General features: G+C 39.4%; 1 protein-coding gene across 4 annotated transcripts in view; it reads left to right on the top strand.

Annotated features, from left to right (window-relative positions):
- MYRIP (myosin VIIA and Rab interacting protein) overlaps positions 1-15,821 on the top strand; it is a 244,267-nt gene that overhangs the window by 203,120 nt on the left and 25,326 nt on the right. For all 4 annotated transcript variants that reach the window (XM_068935690.1, XM_068935688.1, XM_068935691.1 and 1 more), the window contains exons 9-10: positions 4,615-4,792; positions 9,050-9,705. In XM_068935690.1, the coding sequence (XP_068791791.1) occupies positions 4,615-4,792; positions 9,050-9,705 (834 nt within the window). The remainder of the gene's footprint in view (positions 1-4,614; positions 4,793-9,049; positions 9,706-15,821) is intronic.

Raw genomic sequence — 15,821 nt, 5'->3', positions numbered from 1 at the left:
AAAATCCAAGATGAAACATCTGAATAACAGCATCTCTCCATGCTTGTAACATATTAAAAGAAAAACTTACAATCACTCAATCAAATGGCAGATTAAACTGCAGCATCACTGGAAAAAACAAAGTTGGTTAGCAGGGAATTCTAATTGTTTTGTCAAGTTTGCATTGATGTACTTGATAGATGAGATCTTGTTGCTGTCCAAGTTTTTAGGCACATAATGAAGATTCAGGGCCATGGCTTCTCCATTCTACATTGCATTGATGTACTTGATAGATGAGATCTTGTTGCTGTCCGAGTTTTTAGGCACATAATGAAGATTCAGGGCCATGGCTTCTCCATTCAATCCATAGTTGCCCCTTGTTCTGATGCCAAGTAATTCAAGAGCCTACAGGTGTAGCTAGCCTGACCTCTATGACCTCTCTGCATCCATGCCTAGGGAACCTATATGGAGCATCAGCCTCCAGGTATGCTCTTCAAGCCTGTTCCCTTATGTCTAGTGTTTTGCTTCTTCTATGAAAAATGACCTTTGTGGATCTAGAGATGAGCTGTTACCACTGTGACAGAGGAGATGCGAGTGCAGCATATGGATGTGTAATTCTTCTGCCTGCCGGAAGTAAGGGGGACAGCAAAGGGTGCAGCATAGTTGGTAGCTGTATTGAAGCCCATGCAAGTGTAGCTGTAGAGCTATTGAGTTAGCTGTGCCAGCTGAGTTGAAGCTAACACAAGCGTGCCAACCTAGATTAGAGCTTTTGCTGTGTAACCTCATACCAAATGACTAACTTCCTAGTTTGTCCCTGCTGTTAATTGCAAAGGAAACAAAACAAAACAAGAGCTTGAGTCATTTGCACTTCAGATAAGTCATCATTCAGGCCAGTGGCAGATCAGAGAGGAGCTCATAGACAAACATTGGCTTTTTGCTCTGAAAAAAATGAGCATCCCTCTGTCAATGTAGACTGATTTATTCTCATCACAGACATGCTTCTGTTACCCAAGCCTAGTGCAGGAATAGGTACTGACACTTCTATTTTGTATAATTTTGGGGTTTACCTGTGGTAAACTTCCCCTCTGACCTGACCCAAAGGTTTCAGCACGCAACATAAAAGAATTAGCTTGTCTGGGACAAGCTTCTGAAATATTTTTTTGAGATCCTATGTTGCCATACCACATGGGACTCTTTTCGCATTGTCTTTTTTGTGCTTCTTTGTTTTTCAGTGCCTTTTGTCCCTTTAGGTCCTTTGTGCTAATCTTCTCTCTGTTCAAGTCCTTCAGGCTATCATGTAGAAGTAGTGAATCAGAAGGATGTGTCTGCCCTACAGCGTAGATGTGCCTGAGTCAACTTCAAATTTTTTTCTGTCAGTACTACTAGCAGTGCTGCTGCAGAAGCACAGGTCTTAGGGCATGGTTTGCTGAGCCGCTCCAATGAGTTTTGCCACCTGTGTCGCGTTCTGCATTGTCATAGCTAAGCTGTTAGCCGTTCCCAAGTTAGCTGAAAGCTAACTGGAAACTACCGTTACTGTGAGGCAACCTTTACTGTAGTGTTTATGAAATGGTGAGTAGGCAGGTGAGAAGCTATCATTTTAACAGAATGACAGAAAAGTTGTCAAACCTACAGATTTTACATAAATAAGAAACATGCATTACTTTCACTGTCTGAGCCCAAGTTTCCATTCAACAGACTAGTTAAGTTTTTCCTGATTTTTTTTTTTTTTTTGCCTTCTTACGATTAAGTTTTTAAAGTAATAAGGATAAATAGACAGTAGTGATTAAACGGTAGGATATTCCTTCTTCTGGGTTCTCTAGCATCTATTATCCCTCTGTGTTTGCCTTATATGTGGCAAAAGGAGGAGCCTTAGGGGATATATTCTTGGTACTGTGCAAACAGTGACAGGAACAGCAACTTGCTGTTTTCAGTATATAACAACTGTAAAACCAAATTTTCTGAGTATATGGCAAGCATGAATTGGACCTAATTGGTTATAAGGATGGGAAGTTATGTAGTCCTTCCTTTACAGCTAAGTGAAGTGAGCCACAGAAGAGTTAAAGCTTGTCATAATTCAGGGAGCTACTTTGTGTCAGAATAGTTTATATTGTGCATATGTCTTGGCTTTCACCAAAATTACACAGCAGGATGAAATCAAAGTTTAAAGGAGCAAATTCCAATACCAAAACAACATGTTTAACCGTCTGTATTGTATTTAATTATTAACCTTTTTACAGTAAAGTCAAGCAGTAGATATTCAGATTATCTTGATCAGGTAAAGATCTGGGCTGAGGTTTGAAAATGCCTGTATTTATAGCTGAAGTTTGTGAAAGTAGAAGTGATGCATTTGAAAGATTCCTCTTTTTGATTCAGTACCCCTTTCCTTGGCTGGTTCTAAGGGGCTTCTTAGCTAAGAAGCCAGTGTACAGGTAAAACTGACTCTGTGCAAAGTTCTATCAAAAGGACAATTAAGCAAATAGAGGAAAACCATTTCTTTGCAGCTATTGCCACTATCTTAAGAACAAGTGGAAATGTATTTCTTGCTGCAGGAGATATTACAGTGAAATGTAACATTCACTAAAGTCATGAAGATTGAATTCAGCCTTTGTAATTTAAAAAAGAATGTAAAGGTTTTTTCTTTTTTTTTTATTCAAGACATAATCTAACTATGTAAGTATTTGGTGTTGTAACTTGCATATATAATATCACACACTGAACAGTTTTATGCTATATAAGCAAATATGTAATACCACTTAGAATAAACTTATACAGTGCTATGAGCTGGTTTTTAGTAGTTGATGTCACTGAATTTGAAAGCAAAGACTCCAATGCATCACAGTAGGACCTGTGTCTTTGCATTGATAGGATTAACTAAGTTATGTGGTCATCGCAGTTATGTAAAATATTTGATTTTAGGGCAATAATTCTGGCTTTTTCTCCAGAGTTCAGAAGCCAGACTAGTACCTGATGGTTGGATGTGTTTCTTTTTTACTGAAACTGTTTATGAAATCGTACTGCTGAGCCAAGATTTCAGAAAGATTTGCAGTTAATTAATTCTTCTAGCATGGTGTGCTAGTCCCCCCAGGAGCATTTCAGCTGGGAGGAGGTGCAGCCGGAAGAGTGGTATCAGTGTTGCTTTCAGGACAGTGGGACTCCAGTGGCAGTGTTTATACAGCCCTGTGAAATGAAGGGAACATGAAAATATCTTCAAGTCAAGCTATCGTTTCCCTCATCTGCAGTAGTGCAAAGCAGAGCTCTGATGCAGGCAAAGAGTGGCCCTTTTGAGATTAACTGTTTTAGCTAATTATTTGTAATTTGAATATCAGTTAAAACATACAAAGATCTGTGAGTGCCAACTTGGCCTCTGTAAAGAAACTGAGCTACCTGAAAGCATTCGTTTTAATGAAACCCCGGCATATGCAAGCAATCTCTTACCAGTTCCGTAATGAAGGCCTACACAGTCTTTGAGTGGTAAGCAGTTATGGAAGAAAACTAGATTGTCATTTTTGAAAGTGATACAAGTTGCCTAAGTATGTATTGTCATCAAAAGCAGCATTATTAATAAAAAAAAAAAAAAAAATTTTGTGCTGCAGCCAAATACTGTCAGCCAGATGTTAAAGCTTCACTCAGACTGCTGTAGCCAAGTTTCTAGAATTAAACATGTGCCCTAATACGACGGGTGAATTCTCTTGAAATTGGCAGGACACTGCCAGCTTTCAGAGTTTTTGAAAATCTGGCCAATGTAAATTTGTAGGTATAAGTTTAGGAATCTAATATTAGGACAGAAAAATGAATGCGTATATTTTTATATCTTTGTTTGGGTTGTGATGGATTAGACTGTCTCACATTTCAGGTCCAAAGCTGACGGTCTTACTTTTGACTTTGATATTGGGTCAGCTGATGACTTCTTGAGCTGACCCCGATGCCGAAGTCAAAAGCAAATGTCTGACCTATCTGTGTGGATACAAAGGAAAACCCTTTCTCCGCGGTGATAATCAGGCTTCATTAACCAATCACAACAGTATTTTACCTCAAGTTGACTTGAAATGTGACAATGTTAGAAATAGATGTACAGTTGTAGAATTTGTTGAATTCATTAGCAAGATTAACTAAAACTGCCCAGCATATTGTGTGACGTGTATACCCTGGCAAACAAAAGAATTCTACATTAAAATCAGTTGAGTTGCAGGTTTGTTTCTGTAGAACAGGCTGTTTGTTTGCTTTTTTTCCTAATTTTTAACTTCCAAAAATTGTTACAACAGATGGCCTGTTGAGCCAACAATAGATCATCACGTCTCACCGCAGTGGGATCTCTTTCTGGCTAGCTTAAATTGGTGCAGTTAGATATCAGTCCTCACCATATACATTCAGACCAGCTTCACCTTAATTGCTTCTTTCCATCTGGCCCCTGGTAGTACAAACAGTTTTCTGCCTCCTCTCATAGCATCAGAAATGCACATGAATAAGCAATCTAGCACTGAAACAATTCTTTTGAACACATTAAATTCCATCTCTGGATGCTGGCAGATCCCACACTTTCATGGGTAACTGAATATTCATGCTAATTCCCGTAAAGAGTTTAATAATTAGTAATTTCTATTTTTAAATTACGCTCTTTGATTTTTATTCCCACAGAGGTCTCAGTCTGCGTTCTCCCTGGCTAGCGAAGATATGCCCAGTAGAGGTCTAGACCCTGCATCTTCTGTGACTGAGGCTCTTTGGAGGCAGCAAAAAGGACAATTTGGAAAACAGAAGGAACGCAAGCTCTCTGCATTACCCAGCTGGAAAAGTGTGGACAGGCTAAATGAAACAAGTAAATATTTCTGATACGAATTTTGTTCTTTTTTGGTTCTCACCCCATGGAACAAATAAGACTTAAAGCAAGGACCTTCTCCAGGAAATTCCTGCTGAGCTCCATGCTTGTAGGTGTCATGTGTCTATGAGAATTCAGTGATGCTAAGTTATGGCAATTTTATTGAGCTATGTCGCTGCTTATCCTGCCATTGTTTTTTTCCAAGTAAGGATCCAAAAACTGGGTCTTGAGGTCACTGATTTTGGAGTTTGAGGCACCGCAGGCATTTAACTTGGATGCACATCATAGCTGCTAAGACACAAGAGCCTAGGAGCCCTATGTTGTTGTCTCTTATCTGCCATCCAATTGAAGGAGATTGTAGTTGCCCATAGTGTCCCTTCCCTGTCTTCAGATAACATTGAGTTACCTGCTTGTCAGCTTACATGGTGAACTGTACAGTGGAAGAATCCAAGTTCAGAATTGTCCCTTGTACCTTTTGTACCCTTGTACCTATTTTTACCCAGATGAATTCACTGGTGCGATATACTGTGCCACTCTACAAACAGCTATTTCTGCACGGCTATGAGGAAGCTCTGTGGATAGGAACATCATAGACAAGCAGCGCCCCTAGATCTGTGTCCTCTCTCTTTGCATGGGGTTTTGTGTGGATGTGACCATTGGTAGTGAAGAGCTTCATGAGTCAGCCCCTTTCCAGAATCAGCACCTTGGGACAGAGTGCAATTCCCTGCTTACTTCAAGGTGACACGAGTACAGACTGTCATTGAAGAAGCAGAGGGAATCCTGCTCTTGGAGGTCACATCTCTGCTGCTTCTCGTCTTCTAGCCTTAGTGTCCATGAGGCCACAAGGCCATCAAGCAACTGCTACACAGAAGTTAGTTTTCATCCCCACAGTTGCACTAATGGTTGTGTTGGCATAAGGGGAAGGGCAAAACTGCTCATTTCAGCAGCAGCCCATGGCTCTAAGTGACATGGAACAGCAAAGCTGACCTACATACTGCTGTTGTCCTCCCATAACCGGAGCTATTTGTTCCTGCTCCTTCTCTTGTACCAGCTGTAGAGCCCATCTGACCCACGTAGCAATCTGGCTGAGGAAGCTAAGCAAACAGAAAACTTCAGGTCAGTTTATTGGTGGTGTAACTCCCTCAACTGATTTGCTAGGCACTGGCAAAACAGAAGCAGCCAGAAAACATGATTGGGTATAGTGGGGACCAAGGAATGGGTCTGCCCATCAAACAGACTGGCAATTAGTTTAGTTTTTCTGTAATGCTAATTGACAAGGAGAGAAGCTGAAAATTAGACAGTGTGAATACTCCCCATTAGTGAAAATGTGATAGTAAAGTAGTGCTAAATTCTGACTTAACTAAGTATGCATTTCATTGTGAATTGCTCCTACAGCCTCCTATCAGAAGCCTTGTTCTCCTGGGCAGTGTTTTAGGGGAAGGCCTATTTTCAGTAAAGCAGTTAATTGGGTGCTTAAATTTAAGCACCCACTTCAATCTCATTGAAGTTAACCATTCAGCAATTTGGTACTTAACAATTGCTTAACCATAGCAGAATCACAAATTGACCCTGGTTCCTTTCAGGTGCTCTACTCAGAGGATTTGCTTTTGCCTCCTTAATCTGCAAACCACTCAATTTCATTTGTGATGAAATTGAGATGCCTATTGAGCTAGATGGTATAGCTGATTGGGTTAATATGTGTAAATATGATCTCACCTCTGCAGTAGTAAGTGGCTGTGTGTTAGGATACAGGAAAATGCGAGGAATATTAACTAAGAGTTTGGAGTGGTAACATCTGTAGGCCTTTTAGTCATATAGGAAAAAGCTGTTAACAGCTCATTTTGATTACACTTTGCCCTAGTTTAAATGATAACTCAAGAGCCAAGTCCTGAATTTGTGCTTTTTTTTTCCCCTTTACCAACAGTTTCATAATGAGGCTTCTTAAATTTATTCTCATTTTCACACATATAAATTATGATATGTATCCACAGAATTGTGTGTAAAAATCTATTCTTTCAAATTTTTTTTTGGAAAATCAGGAAGGAAATGTTTGACATTACTTGAAATTGGGATAAAATTAACTTGATGTTTTGGATATAAAGTTATCAAAGACTTTCATTGCCACCCTACTTGCTCTCTGGGATCTAATCAACTACTATCCTGTCCTTTCTGCAGTTAGCTGAGGATGTTTGACTGATTCTTCTGTGTAGTTGCTAAACAAAATAAAGGGATATGGTTTAGGAGAGAAGAAGGTATAATGATGTGGAACTCCACTGCATTACATTTGTGTAATGTGGTGCAGCTGAATTCAATTTCTGTTGAAGATTTATGTCTTCCAAAAGTGTTTGTTTTGTTTAAACAAGCAATGCTTTTAAGAGAAGATTATCTCTCTCTCATGTATAATCCTACATTTAGATTAGTGAATATAACTGGAAAAAGTGGATAAGCAGAAGTTCCTCATGCCTAAAAGTTTGTCTTTTTATTCTTCCTATATCAGCTGTCACAATAAAGAGTTATTAGTTTTCCCTGTAAGCCTTACCTCACATATATTCTTAGCTGGTCACTGCTACAAGAACATCGTTAATATTTACTTTACTTTTTAAGCAGGAGTAAGAATGAATTCAGTAACCCATTTTCTCAAGTTCTTAGAACTGGCAAGAAATTTGAGAAATGAAAACAAGCCAAAAAGACGTAAATGAGTAACAAGTACAAAAACTGTTTTAAATCTTGCACAGCTCCTAAGTTTAATTACCATTCCACCATTGCTTTATTTTTGGGTGGGTATTTTGGTGATGGCAGTGTTCCACAGACCTTTTTTTCAACACTCTGAAATTACCTCATACTTGTATTCTGCATGAACAGGTCCAAGCAAAAAAAAAAAATCATTTTCTTGAGCTCATGTATTTGTAATGTAGGTGATATTCATTTGTCACCTACAACACTATCCAGATTTTACTTCTTCCATGTTTAAATAGCAATGTTCTGTTTACAATTTTAGTAAACTAATGGTTTGTAATTAGTATTTCTGCAGTGTTTTAGAAATGGCAAATTGAGCCTCTGAAAGCAATCTGTAAGCTGACAGAAATTGGTTCAGCACGCCGAGAGGCCTATGTAAATCCATCGTGTTGCTTTTTTATTCAACTGCTGTGGGAGGTAGAGACATCACATATTCACATTTTCAATTAAGAGACTTTTCAAATTTCATTGGAAATGGAAAATTAATTTACAAGTAATGCAAACTCTGTGAATTTTACAGCACTTCTTGACCATATTGGTGGCATATTTTTCTCTCAGAATTGTTAAATACACCATTAAAAAGTCTAAGAATGTAACAGCAGTTGTGCTGGGTCAGGCTAAAAGCCCATTTAATCTAGACTACAAGCACAGCGGCAGCAGTAGCCATAAGCAAGTGCCTAGAAAAGATTACAAGAAAGAGCAAGTATTTTTTTTATGCTGCCTGTGAGTATGCTTCCAACCTCCAGTCACTTTCAGCTGAAGGACTGCCTCAGCTAGAAGTGTTTTTCTGTATTTAGTATCCTCCATGGATTTCTCTTCCATGTACATCGCCATCGCCATCTCCATTTCATCCTAGATAAATTTCTAGCATCCATAACACCCTTTAGCAAGAAGCTCCACAGGTCTAGTACCCGTTACATCCTCCTCCTTGCTTTTGTTTGTTTTGCACCTAGATCTTACAAGTTTCATTTGATATCCTCTAGTAGTTACGCTGGAAGAGATCCCCTATCAGTACTGTTAATGCCACTCATCTGTCGTGTAGCCTCTCAGTCTTCTCTTCTCCAGCCTGCAGAGTCTACCTCACTAAATCCCTCCTTAAATTGAAGCCATTTCAGAACTTGGCTCATCCATTATTGCCCTTCTCGGATCCTTTTTCCATTTTTCCTTTTTGAGAGGAGGGACTGAAACTTCACACAGAACTGAAGATGTTTGCAAAACAGAATTTATACGTGTCCATATATTGATGTTAACTCATCCTTTCCTAATGCTTTTAGAACAAAGCTGTGATCCAAACACTCTTACATTTTAAATAGCCATCTCCATAACTTGTGAAAAGAATATGACAGCATGGCTCAGAATATGGTAGAATTAATGTAACAGCAACCCATACATTTGTTCATTGCTTTTGTTGAACCCTCCAATTTATGGCCAGTTGATTGGAAACTGTCAAGGAAAATGAACCATTCACGCTGTGATAACATAATGATAATTGAAGAGGTTGTTCTCATTTCGTTTTCATAGATCCGCCTCCGGTTTTTCAAAGCACTGATGGAAATTGGGTAGCTTTGCAGAACGTCACTTTGCCTCGTCCTCGAATGCTCGCTAAACCAAAGAGTCAAGTATTCAAAGCTCTGGAGAATGAATCCAGCATTGTGTCTGCATATGACGAGATGGGCTCAGACAGCGAGGATGACTATGACTGGAATGTGGCCTTGAACAAGCTGCGTCGGAGACCTCGGCAATCATCAGATGATTTCTATTATACCGATTCCCAGTACAATGCTGAGTGGGTTTATGGCAATGACCAGTACCAGGCAGTAACCTCACCTTCCTCTGGATTATACACAAATACTGAGACACTGTTCTCCGATTCTGAAACATCTTCAGTAAACTCTTTCCAGGAAGTCAAAGGACCTAGCAAACTTCTCTGGCTACAAAGCAGAACTCAAGGTGATAAGCCTAGAATGGAAAAAACTCACTTCCATGGAGAGCTGGACATAAATTTCAATCCACAGGCAACCAGCTTGGAGTATTCAGACAGCAGTGAGACTGAAGAAGTCCATTATGATTTAGAAAAGAGATCAAGAAGGTGGAGAAAGAACAAAATGATCTCTGAAGAAGTAAATGAAGGAAAAAATCGCACAAAAACCAACAAGAAGAATTTAAGCACAAGTCAGGTAATTGCATTTGATTTTACTGAATGTGGCATCAAGAAAAGCTGGGCAAAACCAGGCGGCTCTGCTGACAGTAACATATGAACCCTGAGTAGGAGGGGGGAGTGTTCTAACAACCTTTATCCTCCCTCATGTCTCAAAACTGAGAAGAAGCAAAAGTAAAGTGCTCCATATACCGTGAACAGTCTTTGTTTCTTTCTCAAATCTGCCACTTCCACCTGATCAATGACATTATTAATGCTATAAAATACAGTGGTTTTACAACAAAAAAAGTCAGAATTTGCAAACAGCTAACAAATTTGGCGTGCTGAGTAATCCCCCTTTTTTGGTCTCTCTCTTTTTTTTTTTTTTTTTTTTTTCCCTCTCTTTGGAGTAAGAAGCAACTCACATGCCTTGGAATCTACTCTGTGCTGTTTGCAAATGTCCTGGTAAGGGCTAAAGTTAATGAGCAGAAATTCAGAAAGGGATATTTTTGAAATATGGTCCAAGTGATGCCTACTTTTAATTAATCTCTTGATTATGAGTACTGGTGTGTTAGGGTGAGTGTGTATAAACTTCATTCATTCAAATAATTGTAATTTGTTAAAAAGCAAGCTTTCGGCCAGCAGAATGTAACAGCTCTAACTTGGAAAAACTTTTTTCAGACAGAAAAGTAGCCCCCAAACATTTGCTTTAAACAAGTATGGGATAACCACAAAATAGAGTAATCCTCTCAGTTCAGAGTTTCTCCAGGCCTGGAACTCAAATTATGTAAGGGATCTAGTTGTCCCCACAAACTTTTCTAGCCTTACAAGCACATGTTTAGCTTTAATTATCTGTCTGGGTAGGAAGAATGCTGAACCCCTTTTCCAGGTCCTGTTCCCATATCCTAACTTTCAAAATCTGTAGCAGGATCATTTCTGCAGTAGAATAATGGTAAGCCGGAAGTAAGGAAGTAAATGTTGTCTTCACCCTATGTCTCCATCTACAAGCAACTTTATCCAATCTTTAAAGCCATCCGAATACTTTAGGATGTCTGGAATTATTTTTCTTTCCTTATACTACTAGCCTCTATTTCTGGTAGAAAGATGACTGCACAACTGATTGTAAGTCAAGATTTGGATTCTGGGATTTCCACAGATTTTTTTAATACTGAATGTACTGTTGTTAATTCTTTATCTGTTCCATCTGCTTTTAGGAGACAGGTGTGGGCATTCTGTACTGATTCATCTATAGTTATGTCCTCTTACGTTTATAATCTATCTATAATGACTTCTTAGAGCATCAGGCAGAAGTACTGAACTTTCCAGGGGTGCGGAAAGATCATCTTTCATGAAGGGACTTTTGTATTTCTATTTATGCCTTTGCATATTTGTGCATGTTCTGTGTGCATGCATGTCTGTGTTCATATTGTGGCTTTTGAATTACTGCTGCTCCGCAGAGAGCACAAAAGCAGAGCCCACAGATAAGGTCCTGGAGATGTTCCTCCTGTAGCGAACACAGAGAGGCAAGGGAGCTTCTAGACGTATTTGACTACATCCTTCAGCAGCTCACAGCGTGTCCTTCAAAATGCAAGAGGATGCAGAAAAGAGATTGTCCTTTCCAATGCTCTTGTGAGTTGCCTTGCACCTTGTGTACTGCTTATACCTCTATGTCGTGCTCAAAATGCGAGGGTTGGGATTCTGACCAATTTTCCCCTTCATTTTACCACTTAAGCAAAAAGAGACTGTTCCTGTTGCTATTCCTGCTCCTTTAATCACAGTGAGACAGGCAGAGAGCGCACTAGTGTTTCTAAAGTAATAAAATTCACTTGCAACACAAAAGATAAGCATACGAGTTACTGAAGAACTAAGAATTTTATGTATAATAATATGAGCATGTTTGCTTTAGTTTGTGTTAACACGCACACACACACACAATGGCTGATTTTGACAGTTGGTGCCTACCTTCAGTGAAAAGTTATTCCAGCCGCCTGTACATAAAAGCACTTCTCAGAGCAAGAGTGGACTGGCTAATAGAATTTATAGCAGTGACGTTGCTAGGATTGTAAAATTCTAGAAAGCAATTAAAAGGATTCAGAGCATAGGGAATATGATTTGCGGTATGATAATAAATTAACCAGCCAGTGTTTATACTCCTTAGAAAAATGAGATTAAAGGGATGACAGGGTTTCATATGATCCCCACAGTAATGTATTGATCCTGGTAAAATGATTGAGGCTGAAGCAGAGAGAACCCGACACGGAAGTAGTTTGTACAAAATGACAGTCTCTCTTCTTGGTAAGTTGTAGGCAGTGTAACTTAAGGAAGCTTCTTTGTGAGGTCTTAAATAAATCATAGATTTTCACATGCTGAGATGATACAGAGAGAATTTCCTGAAAACATACCAAGTGCTCTTCTAAACCACGCTGCATCTGGGCATCAGAAACTGACCCAACTCATCATATGTAGATTACTGTGAAAAAGCATACTTTTTTCCTTATTTTACTGCACTGCAGCAATAACATGTTTATTTGTTAACCACTGTATTTTCATCTGCACTGTGGAATGGGATTTCAGTCTTGCAGTCTGAAAGCTTGGTTTTCTTTTTTAATTTTCAAATAGTGACAGTTACTTTCTTGTTTGCTACTCCTCCGGCTTTACAGTGGAATGAAAACGGGCCCTTTCTTCTCTCCCTGCTCCAAATTTAGAGAATTGTAAGCAGTGACATTCTGGACATCCTGAAACAATTTTGTAACTCGCAACGGAATTTCTATTAAAAATTAGATTTTTCTAATCCAGATCCAGTACCTGGATTAGAAGAATGCTGTGGCATTTTTGAAACAGATTTTGGGCTCAAAACTAGAATGCTGACTTTGTGACTGAGAGAGAATTGATTATATAAAGTCTGGAGTGACTTAAAAGGGGACCCTGAAAATAGACACCAAGATGTGTTGTTTTGTATTTTTACCACTATATGGCAGGTAAAAGAAAAACCTTGCTTTAGTGGGTTGCCTGTAGAAACACTGTAAATGCAGTCATGAAGCAAGCCGGCATGGACATGAAAACTGTCCTACTGTAAAGTCCTACAGTAGTAAGTTTCTGATCAGTGGATTGCATATGTAACGTAGAAGACTAATATTCCTATGCAACCTGAATTAAGAAGCACAGCTTGTTTGACAAGTGCAACCTTACTTCTACCTTCCCTGTTTTTAATGATAATTATTTTTTAAATTCTAATTTATTTACAAGAAATGACCGCTCGCGCCACTGATCTGTGTCTGCAGAAAGCTTGCCTTTCACCGTATTTTTGAGAGGAGACGTTGCTCAATGTAGTTGTAATTCTTATATTCTGGATGGAAAGTGGAGCTGCTTAATTGCTTCAGGTGAAGGAACTGCCTTCATTTTGAGCTTGCTTCTTTTATGAAAAGGCTCTACCTGTTAATTACAGCCTTGCTGCCCCTTCTGCCTTGCTGCCAGGTAATGGATGACTGCTGTCAGCCTGCCAGTCCCCACGGGATGGCGCTTGGGATGTAATTACTGAAAACTGCATGCCTGTAAAGTACACTGGCTCTCACTGAGAAACTGCTTGCAAGCCTCACAGTTTGTGTCGTCTTCTTCTAAAGCCTGCGGTTTCTAATCTCTGTTTCCTATTTGGATGGTGCTTTCTCTGAAGGCTTTCTGGTGCAACATGGGTTTGGTTCTGTAGCCTCCAAACCAGTACTTTGATTTGCTTCATTTGGGGTTTTTTTTTTTGGGTTGTTAGGATTACACTGAGTTATCAAGGCACGCAAGGATTTGCAGAATATGTATTAGGAAAAAGTATATTTCCTGTTTCATTGTCTGCAAAGGGCTTACACTTGAGCTAGCAATACTTGATTTTCTTTCAGTAAAACTGGGCTTGTGGCTGTGGTATTCTACCCAGGCCCTTGCTGAAACTGTTTTCAGCTAATCTGGTGGCCCTTTATTCTTGTTTGCAGATGTTAGTGTTATTTGCTACTGGTAGAGGCAAATGAGAACTTAGACGATGATTTATGCCAAACTTGCCAGATGGAGCTAAAGCATGAACAGTAAACAAGAGCAGTGAAGTTTAAGATAGTATCCATAAAAAAAATAATAATAGCAACTTTCAGTGTATTTATTATTCTTATCTGTTGTCATGGCATCTAATTTTTAATCTGTTAGTTCATGAAAGAGGTACTCTTTTTGTCGTGAATAGTTCACTGCCACCATCAAAAAAGCTCAACACACAAGCTAAGCAGCCTACCACTAGCAAAAATCACAGTGTAGCATTAGAGGATATCATTACTTCTGCATGTAGGCAAGAGCTAACAGGTCTTGCAAATGTAAATACTCCACCAGCTTACTGTAAGGAGGCTGGGAAGTAGAAAGTTGGCTAAAGGGACATACCTGAATGCAGCTGTAGTAAGCTCAGTTCCCTCAGGGTGGATCCTCCCCCAGAAGTTTAGCTAATGCAGAACAAAAGCCTAGGAATGCCAGGGCAACTCATGTCTTGCACCTGTGTTGCGAAATCTAGCAAAAGGCTCTTCAAATTTGTGTGCTAATGAGTTAGGAAAATTCCTTTACCTGCATTAAAGCATAAGCTAGAATTGAGAACTTTTCAGGTAACCGTTGCACATGTGGCTGAGGTAACATAGCAGTTTGCTGCTGCTAAGAGGAACGTCATCTTCCATCTGCCTTCGTGCCTTCCCTTCCCCTGCCTTCAGCGTGGTCCGATACCTACCCTGTGTCAGCTCTGGCACTTGGACCCCTTTGCTGAGCCTACATAAATCGTTACAACCAGGTAAAGGAAGGAAAGGTACAGGATGGCTCCATTTCAGCACCACTGGGCTATTACGTTATCTCACCTTGTCTCATAAAACTATATCCTCATTTTTATCCTGCTGAAGCTGAGCAACTGAGCTACATTGTCCTGTCAGGCCTTCATCCAAAACGCATGGCAAGTCAGCTTAAGGTCTCTACGTGATTTCACTGAGCTCTGGGTATAGGCAGCAGAGATGAACCTAACAGGCATTGCAATGTGTGATCTGGAAGACTGGTGTTTTTTCAGGATCAAGAGGAGTTGTAACTTTGCCATTCTCACTGTGGATTCCTTACAGTAACTGGTGGTACTTTGAATAGGAGTACGTATGCATTATTGTTCTTACATATCTGCTAAGCAGTTAAAAGCTAAGCAAACCTGCATAAGAGGTCTTCATAGCAATTGTGTATGGAATGTTGTCATGTGTCGGTACTTTGTGGCGCAGCAGATGAGGTGGAAATGCAGGAAAACCTGCATCTCTGAACTGATAGCCTTTCTTGCTGCCCTGCTAGATTTTGTAGCCATATTTGTTGGCCTATTTAAACAATAGCAAACATTTGATCTGCCCAAAATGTCTGCATGGAATGGGATGGCCTTCCCTCCCTTGCAGACTCAGCTGCAAGGTAGACTATACTCTTCCCACCTAGACATTCCTGGAGGAAGTCCACACTCCTGGTGTAGAGTTATCAGAGCTCACTAGCAAGTCTTATAATCATAAAACACATGTTTAGATAGGGGCAAGAGTACCTCTTTGCATGTGCCTATGTCTCCCCATTAAATAAAGAGGGGTTATAGCTTAGACTAGATGGCTAACTGTAAATAGCACATACTCGGTGAGACGAATCTCCACTAAAATATATTCCCCTAAAACGCAACTGCACTGTTCAGCCATGTTCTCTATCTTCCAAATCCTATAAATTACAGTTTTTTTGTTCCTCGGTACAAATTGATGCAACAGCTTTCTGATTTTTATCGTGGTCTATCAATATGCCAGATTATCCATAGCAAATTTGTTGGGAGATTGTAATGAATTGCTGAGTGAAATACAAAATCTGTCTGAAAAATGTCTTACAATTTCTTTTTGGTATGATTTGATGACGCACATTACGGCAATATAGTCAACAATTTTTAATTAAAAAAGTGAAATGACACCAGTCTTCTAAATACATTTAAAAGCACATCACAACGTATTATAAAATCAAAGTGGAAACACACTGATTTGAAGACTTGTTCTTATTCAGAACGGTTGTTTCAGAACATGTAAGAGGGCTTTTTATTCTGCAAAAGCTTTTTGTTTGGGAAAAATTTAAATTTCAGCATAAGCCTGTGGTTCCCCTTTT

The sequence above is a fragment of the Struthio camelus genome, chromosome 2 (assembly GCF_040807025.1).
Source record: "Struthio camelus isolate bStrCam1 chromosome 2, bStrCam1.hap1, whole genome shotgun sequence".
Lineage (NCBI taxonomy): Eukaryota > Metazoa > Chordata > Aves > Struthioniformes > Struthionidae > Struthio > Struthio camelus.
This window is presented reverse-complemented; position numbering and strand designations above follow the sequence as displayed.